Source organism: Pristiophorus japonicus, chromosome 7, assembly GCF_044704955.1.
Source record: "Pristiophorus japonicus isolate sPriJap1 chromosome 7, sPriJap1.hap1, whole genome shotgun sequence".
NCBI lineage: Eukaryota > Metazoa > Chordata > Chondrichthyes > Pristiophoridae > Pristiophorus > Pristiophorus japonicus.
This window is the reverse complement of record NC_091983.1, coordinates 51,337,724-51,352,091: the sequence shown is the minus strand read 5'-3', so window position 1 is coordinate 51,352,091 and position 14,368 is coordinate 51,337,724. Positions and strand designations below refer to the sequence as shown.

Below are 14,368 nucleotides of genomic sequence, written 5' to 3'. Positions count from 1 at the left end.
AATGGGTTTATCTGAATGAGTATGCTTATTCAATATAGGACACGTTTATTTGTAACACCTAAAGCTCTGATTGGGTCCTGATTGCTGATTGGTGCCGTTGGAGGATAAGACACACCCAGCAGTTTCTCTGGAATGTGTAATTAGAACCACCCTGCCTACATAATCAGTGACTTTGCAAAGTGTAATTCGAGTCATTCTGACCGCCAGCTCCAGACAGAGCAGAGCTCACTTGGAACTGACAGGGTTCACTCTCATGGGTTAAGACCTTCTATCCCTCAAACAAGTTTGTGCCCTCAATCCCACGTGCCTGACCTTCAAATCCCACCGCCCCAGCCCTAGTTGCTGACCTTCTCCTCTCCCCCGCCACAAGTTTCTGACATTCTCCCTCTCACACCGACTTCCTGACCATCGTCCATGCCCAAGTTCCTGACCAGGTGTAGGGAGTGGAGAGGGAGAATGAGATGCGGGTGGGGTTGGTTGAACATGATCCATGTTACCATCTGGGTCACGTTCACAACTCCCCCCCCCTCCTCCCCCCCGGAGCAAACCTTTCAGACCTGGATCACGTTCTTCCCCTATCTCTGTGCTCTCCATGCTCTTTACCCCCCCTCCCCATGTTCCTGACCTCTCCGAGTTCCTCTCTCTCCCCTCCGATCCCATCTCCCCTGTTTCCTCTCTTTCCCCCCCCCTCCCAGTCTCTCTATCTCTCTTCCACCCCCCAGTCTCTCTCTTCCGCCCCCCCCCCCGTGTATCTCTCTCTTTCCCCCCCCCCTCTTGTCTCTCTCTCTCTTCTCTACCCTCCCCCCGCGTGTCTCTCTCTCTCTCTTCTCTCCCCTCCACACCCCCCCGTGTCTCTCTCTCTCTCTCTCCCCTCCCCCTCTCTCCCCTCCCCCAGTCTCTCTCTCTCCCCTCCACCAGTCTCTCTCTCTCTCCCCTCCCCAGTCTCTCTCTCTTCTCTACCACGTCTCTCTCTCTCTGCCCCTCCCCAGTCGCTCGCTCTCTCTACTCCCCCCCCCCCCCAGTCCATTTCTCTCTAACCCCAGTCTTTCTCGCTCTCTCTCTCCCCCCTCCCAGTCTCTCTCGCTCTCTCTCTCTCCCTTCCCCCCCAGTCTCTCTCTCCCCTCCCCCCCCCCACCCAGTCTCTCTCTCTCTCTCCTCCCCCCCCCCCCCCCCCCCAAAGTGTGTCCCCACAGTCTCTTTGCCACCTCCGATTTCCTCTCTCTTTCAGAAGGCCGCGAGAATGTTTGTGTCGATAATCACGCGATATTTCAGGCAAAGGTCCTGGCAATAACCCAAAAGCCCTAGAAGCAGCTCCAGCTCCAGACTTCAGCAGCAATGAGTTCCACGCGGTTCGTAGTTCAGCTGCACTTCCGGCTTCCTAAAATATTGTACAGTGCAAAAAATGGATCGGTGTCCACGGCATGGGTCACAGAAGGACACAAAAATGTCCGCGCACATAATAACTCCGATTTTAAACCAGAACAATTTAGATGGTCAGTAACTTTATTTTAAACTAAGTAACGGTAACTACTCAGCTCTCGTCGAGATAAAACATGTGACTAGTGAACCTCTCCTTCTCTACTGAGGCGCTCCCTGAATAATACTTCTGTGAATGACTGAGAACACAACCAAACAACAAACTGCATTGACTAAAATATACAACGTGGCATTTCAATGGTGCTAACTACGAACAAGATCAATTTGGAAATCCGTGCATATGGGGGGCAATGTACAAGTTAATACAGAGGGGTGAATTGTATTCTGCAATAATGCTTGTTGGAGAAGCATCACAAGACCATAGTACCACAATGTAGGCAACATTGTTCTCTGTAAAAGGCAGTTATTGAAGTAAAGAAGGCTTAAGGATACTCATTAAATCATACAGAATCATAGAATGGCACAGAAAGAGGCCATTCAACCAATCATGCCTGTGCCAGCTATTTGAAAGAGCAATCCAATTAGTCCCACTCCCCTGCTGTTTTCCGATAGCCCTGCAATGTTTTCCCCTTCAAAGCTGTGTTAAAAAAATTCTCATCTCACCTCTGGCTCTTTTGCTAATTACCTTAAATTTATGTCCTCTGTTTTTTTTATTTGTTCACGGGATACGGATGTTGCTGGCAAGGCCAGCATATATCACCCATCCCTAATTGCCATTGAGAAGGGAGTGGTGAGCCATCGCCTTGAACCGTTGCAGTCCATGTGGTGAAGGCACTCGCACAGTGCTGTTGGGGAGGGAGTTCCAGGATTATGACCCAGCGACGATGAAGGAATATAAGAACATAAGAATTAGGAGTAGGAGTAGGCCATTCGGCTCCTCGAGCCTGCTCAATGAGATCACGACTGATCTTCTACCTCAATTCCACTTTCTTGCACTATCCCCATATCCCTTGATTCCCTTAATATCCAAAAATCTATCAATCTCTGTCTTGAATATACTTAAAGTCTAAGCCTCCACAGTCCTCTCAGGTCGAGCATTCCAAAGATTCACCACCCTCTGACTGAAGAAGTTTCTTCTCATCTCAGTCCAAAATGGCCAATCCCTTATTCTGACCCCTGGTTCTATACTCCCCAGCCAGAGGAAACAACCTCCCTACATCTACCCTGTCAAGCCCTGTAAGAATTTTATATGTTTCAATGAGATCACCTCTCATTCTTCTAAACCCCAGAGAATATAGGCCTAGTCTACTCAATCTCTCCTCATAGGACAATTTCCCATCCCAGGAATCATTCTGGTAAACGTTCATTGCATTCCCTCAATGGCAAGTATATCCTTCCTTAGGTAAGGAGACCAAAACAGTGCACAATCCCCCAGGTGCGGTCTCACCAGGGCGCTATATAATTGCAGTAAGAGGTCATTACTTTTTTTATACTCAAATCCTCTTGTAATGAAGGTCAACAGACCATTTGCTTTCTTAATTGCTTGCTGTACCTGCATGTTAACTTTCAGTGATTTGTGTACAAGGACACCCAGGTCCCTTTGAACACGAACATTTCCCAATCTTTCACCATTTAAAAAATAGTCTGCTTTTCTATTTTTGCTACCAAAGTGGATAACTTCACATTTCTCCACATTATATATGCCCACTCAATTAGCCTGTCTATATCCCTTTGAAATCTATTTGCATCCTCCTCACAACGTACATTCCCACCTAGCTTTGTATCATCAGCTTGCATCCTAGGGTCTTAAGAGAAGTAGTGGCAGGCATAGTGGATGCATTGATTGTAATTGACCAAAATTCCCTGGATTCTGGGGAGGTCCTAGCAGATTAGAAAACTGCAAATATAATGCCCCTACTTAAAAAAGGAGGCAGACAAAAAGCAGGAAACTATAGACCAGTTAGCCTAACATCTGTGGTTGTTAAATGTTGGAGTCCATTAGTAAAGAAGCAGTAGCAGGACATTTGGAAAAACATAATTCAGTCAGGCAGAGTCAGCATCGATCTATGAAGGGGAAGTCATGTTTGACAAATTTGCTGGCATCCTTTGAGGATGTAATGAACAGGGTGGATAAAGGGGAACCAGTGGATGTGGTGTATTTGGACTTCCAGAAGGCATTTGACAAGGTGCCACATAAAAGTTCACAGGGTTGGGGGTGACATATTAGCATGGATAGAGGATTGGCTAACTAACAGAAAACAGAGTGTAGGGATAAATGGTTTATTCTCGGGTTGGCAATCAGTAATTAGTGGGGTGCCACAGGGATCAGTGCTGGGACCTCAACTATTTACAATCTCTATTAACGACTTGGAAGAAAGGACCGAGTGTAACGTAGCCAAGTTTGCTGACGATACAAAGAAGGGAGGAAAAGCAATTTGTGAGGCGGTCACAAAAAATCTGCAACAGGATATAGACAAGCTAAGTGAGTGGGCAATAATTTGGCAGATGGAGTATAATGCTGGAAAGTGTGAGGTCATGCACTTTGGCAGAAAAAAAATCAAAGAGCAAGTTATTATCTAAATGGAGAAAAATTGCAAAGTGCTGCGGTACTGCGGGACCTGGGGGTACTTGTGCATGAAACACAAAAGGTTAGTATGCAGGTACAGCAAATGATAGGAATGCTAATGGAATCTTGGCCTTTATTGCAAAGGGATGGAGTATAAAAGCAGGGAAGTCTTGCTACAGTTATACAGGGTATTGGTGAGGCCACACCTGGAATTACTGCATACAGTTTTGGTTTCCATATTTACGAAAGGATGTACTTGCTTTGGAGGCAGTCCAGAGAAGGTTCACGAGGTTAATTCCGGAGATGAGGGGGTTGACTTATGAAGAAAAGTTGAGTAGGTTGGGCCTCTACTCATTGGAATTCAGAAGAATGAGAGGTGATCTTATCGAAACGTATAAGATTATGAGGGGGCTTGACATGGTGGATGCAGAGAGGATGTTTCCACTGATAGGGGAGACTAGAACTGGGGGGTATAATCTTAGAATAAGGGGCTGCCCATTTAAAACTGAGATGAGGAGGAATTTCTTCTCGGAGGGTTGTAAATCTCTGGAATTCACTGCCTCAGAGAGCTGTGGAAGCCGGGACAGTGAATAAATTTAAGACCGAGATAGACAGTTTCTTAACCGATAAGGAAATAAGGGGTTATGGGGAGCAAGCAGGCAAGTGGACCTGAGTCCATGATCGGATCGGCCATGATCGTATTAAATGGCGGAGCAGGTTCGAGGGGCCATATGGCCTACTCCTGCTCCTATTTCTTATGTTCTTATGTTCCATTTTGAGCGATTTGCACAAGGGGGATTCCCAGGTGTCTGTGGGAATGTTGAACTTCTTCAAGGAGGCCTTGAGGGTGTCCTTGAAGCGTTTCCTCTGCCCACCTGGGGCTCGTTTGCCGTGTTGGAGCTCAGAGTAGAGCGCTTGTTTTGGGAATCTCGTATCGGGCATGCGGACGATGTGGCCTGTCCATCAGAGCTGATCGAGTGTTGTCAGTGCTTCGATGCTGAGGATGTTGGTCTAAGCAAGAATACTTATTTAGTTATAACCTCAAAAAACTCCCAACAGATTTGTCAAACATGATTTCCCTTTTAGTTTATATTGCCTCTCCTCATTCTTCATTCCAAAATGCCCACTTCACAATTCTCTGCATTAAATTTCCACTGCCATGTGTCTACCCATTTTGCCAGCCTGTCTATGTCCTCCTGAAGTCTTATTACTGTCCTCCTCACTGTTACTACATTTCCAAGTTTTGTATCATCTGCAAACTGCAAATTACGCCCTGTCTACCCAAGTCCAGGTCATTAATATATATATCAAGAAGATCAGTGGTCCTAATACCAATGGGGGATACCACTGTATATCTCCCTCAGTCTGAAAAACAACCATTCACCATTACTTTCTGCTTTGTCTCATAGCCAAATCCATATCCATGCTGCCCATGGGCTTCAATAGATGAGCTGAATAATATAAAATCATGATGGAATTAGGAGGGAGATTTCAGAAACTTGCTTCTTAAAGCTAACTATTAGCCACAGCCTGCAACTAAATTTTGTGATCGATGTTGTAGCGAAATAGAATGGAAATATCATAGCAATTTAGCAAGTGCAAATGGGAAAGGTTTGCATAACTGTGACCAAAGGTTGCAGTGACAAAATTAAGATTTGTGGACAAGAAGAGTGCACCTTATGTAAGATTTTAACATGATATATATATGTAAAGGAGTAGGGACAGTAATTAGGGGGTGTATTTGTACAAATAATATTCTATCATATGGAGGCAGTGGTGACAGATGTTTCACCAAATGAACCTTGGTGGATACTGTAAACACAAACAGGTTAAAGAACTTGTGCTGGGATGCCAAGGAGAAAATTGAACAATGTTGACTGTGTGCACTTGTTATGATATAAAACTGTACATTTTTTGATGTGCTCGTGTTAGTGGCTTAATGCATGTAGCCAAGACTATCTGTTACACAATATGTAGTGTAATATGATTAGTTTGAAGGGACTTTCCCATTAAGTTGCATTTTGAAGTTACATAGGAGACATCTACTAAGTGCTAAAAGTATTTAGCTACCTATCGATTTTTCTTTGCAGGAAAGAACCACTACAGGACAGCATAATAGCCACATATGAAGAACATGAAGATAGTGTCTATGCAGTGGAATGGTCCTCAGCTGATCCATGGTTGTTTGCATCTTTAAGTTATGATGGAAGACTTGTGATAAACCGGGTACCACGAGCATTAAAATACAGTATTTTGTTGTAATTTTGCAGCACAATAAACTCAGTGATTTCCTTGTTTTGAACTGTACATATATGATTTCTGTTATACAAAACCTGAGTATAACTTAGCATTAAGATATATAATACCTCTCCCACAATGCTGAACACCATAAGTAACAAATGTCTCAGAAAATGTGTTCCAAAACTTTGGTCTGTGAAATCACTAATTTAGACAAGTCAGTAAAAGGATTAAATAATTTATATGGTACACTTTCAGCATCTTTCACAGATCATGCATACTTTGCACTATCATGGGCTTTACCCAACATGTTTAATCTCCTGATGGAAGGTTTTTACAAGTTTCTCCCTATCCCCAAGATAACTGAGTGCAACATCAAAATATCTACCTGACCTTACAACACAAATTATTCAACATTTACTGGCTATCTTCCATAGCATGTTTCCAGTCTCAGTAACTTAGGAAGCATTGCATTCCATACAGTGTTTTACTGTTTCTATACTTATAACTATTGATCTTATTTTGAAGAGGGTATTTATCCAGCTCTTATTTAAATGAATTAATTGACATATTTACAGTACAACTGCTGACTTTTTAAAATGGGAAATACAACTTCAGTATTTGGATAAAGAATTCTAATAAACCATTTGCCTCAATATTTATATGAGCTATGGACCTTGATTGGATGATTTAAATACTAGATATATTTAAACCATCCAATGGGACCATACTTCTGAATATTTGTTTGGATACCTTATATTTGATTAGATCTTTCAGACATCTACTTCTTCTCACTCCAACATATTAATGATGTGATAACAGAATGCAGAAAACGTATCCATTATCATCTTAGGGTAGGATGGGTCCCTAAATATTGCTAATTGGAATATCTGGCCAACATTCATTGGACTGATATTTCACAATAATACGATTAAACCTATCTTTAAAGTTGCCTTCTGTCTGCCTGAGTTGCTTTGTTAATGTTCTTGTGTGCAGTCCTCAGCATCTCACAGCTTGGATTTGGAGGGAGATGTTGCAGTCTGAGCATATGCACAATTTCCCATCATGCATCAGTAGGATTTTCTAACTTTATTTTGTCCTGCCATGGGATTTCTGACAGACTTTTATGTTTCTAAATGGTTCTAAATACACCACAGATGCAAATTTCATCATATTTCTTCACTTAATGTTTACATTTTAACTATGATCTCTGGCTGACCTAAATTATATATATATTTTAACGGAAAGAAAGCCAGAAAAAGAGCAACTTTTCTTTCTGTTACTCACATTTAGCCCAGCAATTTGTTTTTCTCAGTAGCAAGCTGTTTCCCCTTTGATTACACTATACTTAAGAAACTTTCTTCTTTCAAGTTGAAGAAATTCTCAGCTGTTCTGCGGTAAAATATAGGCCTGGATATTAACAGGAGCGGGTTGTGTAGCCGGGGGGCAGAGTTTCGGACAAGAACTCAGAAGTCTGCGTTTCTGCGTCTTTTCACCTCAGCAAGTTCCCCACCCGAAAGTCAGCCTGATTAACAGGCTTGTCTTCCAGTCAGGTGGGGAGGACTCCGGAGCAGGCTGTAGAAGTAGGTTGGTCCAATCCCTGACCTCGGGGTTCTTTATGGGAGGGGAGCTTGGTGGTGGGGGGGTTGGGGGGGAGTCGTTTTCTTGCTCCTCCTGGCTGACAAGCAGTTCTATAAAGGCACTTGCCTTCTCCCCAAAGTTGACCTCGCATTCCTTCAGCTGTCGGGTTTCTGGAGTCCTGGAAAACCCAGCCACATCCATTTTTGGGGGTTAAAGTTCACTCCATAATTTGCGAGTTTAGAAAGCTTGTTCCAAGGGATCGACGAACATGAATTACAGGTTCCAGCCTACACTTTGGAATACATTGGCCCAGAAATTTCTTTAGCCCAGAGTGTCTACAGACCCGGGAAGGCATCGGAAAAGCCGGTTTTCAGCATGGAATGCACATGCACTGAAAACCGGCTTTTCCGATCTGTCGCTTAACAGATGATGCGCATCTCAGGAGCGAGGACATTTGCTTGGGCAAGATTGCAGGATTTACGCATATCTTGCCCAGCAAATGTCCTCAAAATTCTTGCGCCTGATAAAAGCAGGTGCATAGCCTACTTTTACAGGTGCAGTGTTTAAAAACATACTTAAACATAATTAAATTAAATAAACACATTTTATTGTTTAAAAACTCTGCCCATTAAGGTAAGCTTATTTTTAACCCGAATTGCAAAACTTTTTTTTTAAATCGGAAAAATATTGTTTCTTTCTAAGGCATTTATTAACTTTAATTTCAATTAATTTTAATTAGGTGAGGTCTTTTTTATTTTTTATTAGCGTGTGTTTGTTTTTTTTCCCCATTAATAGCTATGAGAACTCATAGATACGGAGTTCTCATTGTTATTAATGGGAAAGCTGTGGAAGCTGAGCAGTCACACATGACTGCATCTTCTGTGTGGGAACCCTCCGGATGGGAGCGCGCTTCGCAGCGCGGGAAGAGAAGGCCCTCCCAACAGAATCCAGGGCGCCTCCTAGACTACCAGGTAGATTCGTAAAAATTCTCCGGTTGGAGGCAGTAGCCCACAGGAAGCCTCCGACCGGAATATCCAGGCCATTCTTTTATTTTATTGGCTAGTGACGTTGGGCCTAGTGTGTTATATTTGCCTGAGATAGATTTTTTGCCCTTTTTTCAAATATAGGTATTGGGTTTGCCTATTTTCAGTCTTGCTGAACCTCACCAATAACTGTCTCTTTAAACTCTTCTCCATCCGATCAGCTGCCTCTGCGAGTTCCCTTCCTTCACCTAGCCCACAGGGCCAAACATCATCTGAAGCTCCCACCTGCCCTAGCCCTAAATTCTTATCTTTTTCTAGTTTCTCTTTGATCTCCCCTCTTGATCTCTCCAAACTCATCTTGTCCATGAGACCCACTTCCTGCTCTCTTGATCCTATTCCCGCTAAACTGCTGACCACCCAACTTCCTTTTTTGGCTCCCATGTTAGCCGACACGTTAACGGTTCTCCTCAGGTACTGTTCCCCTCTCCTTCAAATCTGTTGTCATCACCCCTCTCAAAAAAACAACCCTTGACCCCACTTTGCCCCTTCTCCAACCTCCCTTTCCTATCCAAAGTACTTGAATGGGTTGTCTCCTCACAAATCCGTGACCACCTTTCCATGAATTCAATGTTTGAATCCCTTCAATCTGGTTTTCGCCCCTGCCACAGTACCAAAACAACTCTCATCAAAGTCACAAGTGACATCCTTTGTGACTGTGACAAAGGTAAACTATCCCTCCTCGTCCTTCTGGACTTGTCTGCAGACTTTGACAAAGTTGACCATTCCACCCTCCTCCAACGCCTCTCCACCATCGTCCAGCTGGGTGGGACTGCACTTGCCTGGTTTAATTCTTATCTATCTAATCGTAGCCAGAAAATCTCCTGCAAAGGCTTCTCTTCCCACTTCCGCATCGTTACCTCTGGTGTCCCCCGAGGATCTGTCCTTGGCCCTCTTATTTCTCATCTATATGCTGTCCCTTGGCAATATCATCCGAAAACACGGAGTCAGTTTCCACATGTACCCAGCTCTACCTCTCCACCACTTCTCTCGACCACTGCTTCGTATCTAAATTGTCAGATTGCTTGTCCAAGATCAGCAGAAATGTTCTCCAATTAAATATTGGGAAGGCCGAAGCCAATCTCTTTGGTCCCCGCCAGAAACTGCGTTCTCTAACTATTGACTCCATCCATCTCCCCAACATCCATCTGAGGGTGAACAAGACTGTTCGCAACCTAGGGGTCATATTTGACCCTGAAATGTGTTTCCAGGCACATATCTGCGGCATAACTAAAATTGCATTTTTCCACCTCCGCAACATTGCCCGCCTTCGTCCCTGCCTCAGCTCTTCTGCGGCTGAAACCATTCATTGCTTTTGTTACTTCTAGACTTGACTACTCCAACTCGCTCCTGGCCAGCCTCTCACATTCTACACTATGTAAACAAAGGTCATCCAAAACTCGCATGTACTAACTCGCACCAAGTCACGATCACCCATCACCCCTGACCTACGTTGGCTCCCGGTTAAACAACACCTCGATTTCAAAATTCTCATTGTTTACAAATCACTCCATGGCCTTGCCCCTACCTATCTTTGTAATCTTTTTCAGCCTCACAATCCCATAAGATGTCTGCGCTGCTCAAATTTTGGCCTCTTGAACATCCCTCATTATAACTGCTGAACCATCAGTGGCCGTGTCTTCGCTCTGGAACTCCCTCCCTAAACCCCTCCACCTCTCTTTCCTCCTTTAAGACGCTCCTTAAAACCTACCTCTTTAAACAAGCTGCCTGGAATGGAGAATCATAGTTATGAGGACAGATTGGGTCGGCTGGGTTTGTTCTCATTGGAACAGAAGAGGTTGAGAGGAGACCTCATTGAGGTGTACAAAATATTGAGGGGCCTGGACATAGTGGATAGTAAGGACCTATTCCCATTGGTGGAAGGGGCATAATTTTAAGGTGGTTGGTGGAAGGTTTAGAGGGGATTTTGGGGGGGGGGGTGCTTCTTTATGCAGAGGGTTGTGGGAATCTGGAAGAGTGGTGGATGCAGAAACCCCCACCACTTTTAAAAGATGGTTGGATGGGCACTTAAAGTGCCGTAACCAGCAGGGTTACGGACCTAGAGCTGGTAATTGGGATCAGACTGGATAACTTTTTGTTGGCTGGCGCAGATATAATGGTAAGTACTTCAGGGGATCGAATACAGCCAGGGTGATCTCCTGGACTAGTTTCGATCGTCTGGATGGGTCGGAGAGGAACCTTCCCAGATTTTTTTTCTCCCTAAATTGGCCTGGGTTTTTATCTGGTTTTTGCCTCTCCTAGGAGATCACATGGCTCCGGTTGGGGTGGAGTGTAGACGGTTTCAGTATAAGGGGTGTCACATTTGTATGAGGCGGAATGGTTGGGCTCGGTGTTCTTTGCCTTTCCGCCATTGTTCATTGTTCGTAGATTTCTATGTAACCTTCAGGGCTGTTGAACGAGGGCCGTGCGGCTCTTTGTCGGCCGGCGTGGACACAATGGGCTGAAATGGCGGCCTCCTGCGCTGTAAGTTTCTATGTTTCTTAAGTTTTTGGACATCTGCCTTAATTTCTTCTTTTGTGGCTCGGTGTCAAATTTATCTGTTTTGTCTTGTAATTCTGTTGTGAAGTGCCTTGGGACATTTTACTACGTTAAAGGTGCTATATAAATAAAAGTGTTATTATTATTATTCCTCTATGACACACAGAAGAAAGACGCGTTTTTATAGTGCCTTATCAAGTCTCAGAAATAGCTCACATACAATGGGCTGAAAATTACAGCCTCGCCGTGCAAAGTGCACACGGACCCAGCAAGACCTCACAAAAGCCGGTTCTCTGGGTGCAATTCGCATATGCCAAAAGCCGGCTTTTCCGATCTGTCAAAATTTCTTCAGACAGATTGAGCGCATCCCTGGGAGAAGGACATCTGCATGGGAGAGATTGGGCTATTTGCTCAACTCATGCCCAGCAAATGTCCTTGAAACTTTTATGCCTGGTAAAAGCAGGCGCATAGCTTAATTTTACCAGCTTAACACTTTTAAAACATAGAAAAAATAAATTTTATAATTCATGTTTATGTTAAAAACTCTGTCCATTAAGGTAAGTTTATTTTTAACCCTAAAAAACATATTTTTTCTAAAACATATAATTACATTTAATTAGAATTAATTTTAAATATGTGAGATGTGCATTATTAATTGTGCTGTGTTTTGGTTTTAGTGGGTTATTCTCTGATAGTATTGGGGACTTGTACAAACGGAGTTCCCATTATTATCAATGAGAATACTGCATAGTGATTGGTGGTCCAGGCTCACTTGATTCCAACATAGACATCCATATCTGAAAGACATATTCCCGTACGCTGCGCAGCGAATGAAGGCCTCAGACCGGAATCCTACATTTCTCCAAGACCAACAGGTAGATTCGTAGATTTTTTTTTGGGGTCAGATGCATTGGTACGAAGGAAGCCTCCAACCACAATTTCCCCCCTGGGAGTTACTTTGAAGTGTGAAAATTCAAAGCCATGGCATTGAGAGCTGTTCATGCTTTTGATGTTCTCTGAAGATCTTGCTGCAACATAGCTCCTCGAGACCTTCATGGCTGAAATGCACCTCCAAAGTTACAACTTGTATGAGAGATCTTGGAAAGTCTGCCTGTCATTACTTCCTGCTGGATTGGTGCTGTTGTGATGAAGCTTATACTCCTAGCTTCCAGTGCAGCTTACTGCTGCTCTTTTTCCTCTAAGATGTGCATCATGAACAATCATTTCCATAGGGAACCCCATTTTTCAGCCTTCAAAAGATTGTTCCCTAATTCCCTCTCAGAGAAACCCGATCAACAGGTTAAAGAAATGTTGGTGAAAGTTTCACAAGAATAATGCAAAAAAAAATCCATATCCCTGCAAGGAATCCAAAGATACGGCCCGAAGTCTGTCAATGAAATCAAAGCTGCAGTTTACCTTTAATAAATCACTTCTGTCTGGATTAGCTGGTCCTGACAAATGTGCCTACTTAATACAAGTTCACGTAGAAGGTTGAATAGGAAGGCAAAAATGATAAGAGTTTAGAATGGATCATATCATCATGTTCTAATTCTGAAATTTGTATGTGTGGACTTTTGAGAGGTTGGGCACTTCCTCAGCCCACACTCACATTTGCTGGTATTTATTGATCAACAAGGCCATTTCTTATCCCATTAAGTCATCCTCAAATAACACAGCCTTTCTTTTTCTCTTGCACTCTCTGGCTCTTGCACAATAATTGCCTCTGTACATCGCTGCCTCTTATTTTTTCCCTTCACACTTTCGATCTCACCCTTTCTCTCCTCTATCTTTGATCTCCCTTCTACATGTTGCTCACTGTGTTGTAACCCATCTTGCATAACTTCCTGCACTGATTTTGCTGAATTTGTACATTTACTATTTTTAAAGCTACAGTGTTTAATAAGATAAGAATCAAAAAGTACCTGGCTAAAGCTGAGAATCTGGGCCAGTGAGAAGCCATTCATTCAGTAGGTACTGCAGTCATTTTAAGAGAAGTTGAGACCTCGGCTGGGAGTGCCAGGCTGCTTGGAAGCTTAGACTGAAAAGGACCAGGTTCCATCGTAATTTAGCCCAGGAGTGGGGTGGGGTGCGGTGGATGGAGTCCGGCACATGCCTGCTACTGACATGTCCAGTAAACATTGCAATGTTCATGGGCTAGGGAGCAAATAGGGTTTTTGATGCTGGCCTCTGTGTTCAGGAGGTGGGGAACATTGCTGGCATCTGGCTGTCGCATCGGGAACAACTTTAGCTCTTCAAAATTCTGCCCCGTGGCAGTTTCCCCCTCCCTCACCCACTGTTGAACACTCTTCCCAGGGGTTTAGCCCCTTGCTTATTTGGTAAACTTAGAATTTTGGGAGGAAGTTATATTCCTTCTTCCCTCAACCTGGTCCCCAGCTTACAGAGACACTCTAGATCTCTCCCAGTCCCAAAGGTTAAAAGCAATCAAACAAGCTAACAAAGACATTGAGAGAAGGCAAAACCTACTGACCTCAATTGAATTGGAGCCACGAGCCTCAAAACTATATCTCAACCAGTTTACTACACACTTAGCACTGACTGAAATACCAACAAACTAAAAATAGACATTGACAGCAACATTCTACAGCAAACATTGGGAACACAGCAGTCAAAGTGACTACAAATGAAGCCAAACAGGTGCTGAATACTTTACTTAAAAAAAAGTCCAATATTGTAGAAAGTACAATTGTCTGAAAATCTGACACCTTTTCTAATCCCTAAAATAGAATGAAACTGAGTCATTATCGATGCAAGTCCTAAACTTGAGTTATGAAAGAGACCAGTGAAAAGCCGTGACAACAACCAAAAAGTCTTGGAGGGAAGAGAACATAAATGAATCATGCTGCCGATCTCAGCTCCTGTTTGTACCTGCTGCTGTTGTTTCACTCTAGGAGCAGACTGTGTGGTGCGCACAGGAATTACTGATCTGGCAAAAACTAGTGGAATTCCCACTTACAGCACATGACAGAGAATCTGCTCTCTGAGTGAAAGAACATCAGGTATGGGGGGGCGGGGGGGGGGCGGGCGAGAACACAGCTGCAGCCCTGGG

General features: G+C 43.6%; 2 protein-coding genes across 4 annotated transcripts in view; one reads left to right on the top strand and one right to left on the bottom strand.

The window, feature by feature from the left end:
* The window catches only part of eipr1 (EARP complex and GARP complex interacting protein 1), an 85,021-nt gene extending 78,291 nt beyond the window's left edge, over positions 1-6,730 (top strand). For 2 of the 3 annotated variants that reach the window (XM_070884938.1, XM_070884940.1), the window contains one exon: positions 6,034-6,729. In XM_070884938.1, coding sequence (XP_070741039.1) covers positions 6,034-6,205 — 172 coding nt within the window. In that variant the 3' untranslated portion in view covers positions 6,206-6,729. Of the gene's footprint in view, positions 1-6,033 lie in introns of all 3 variants that reach the window. The other variant, XM_070884939.1, reaches the window with a different exon arrangement.
* rps7 (ribosomal protein S7) overlaps positions 1-14,368 on the bottom strand; it is a 439,982-nt gene that overhangs the window by 294,663 nt on the left and 130,951 nt on the right. The gene's annotated exons all lie outside the window — the stretch shown is intronic.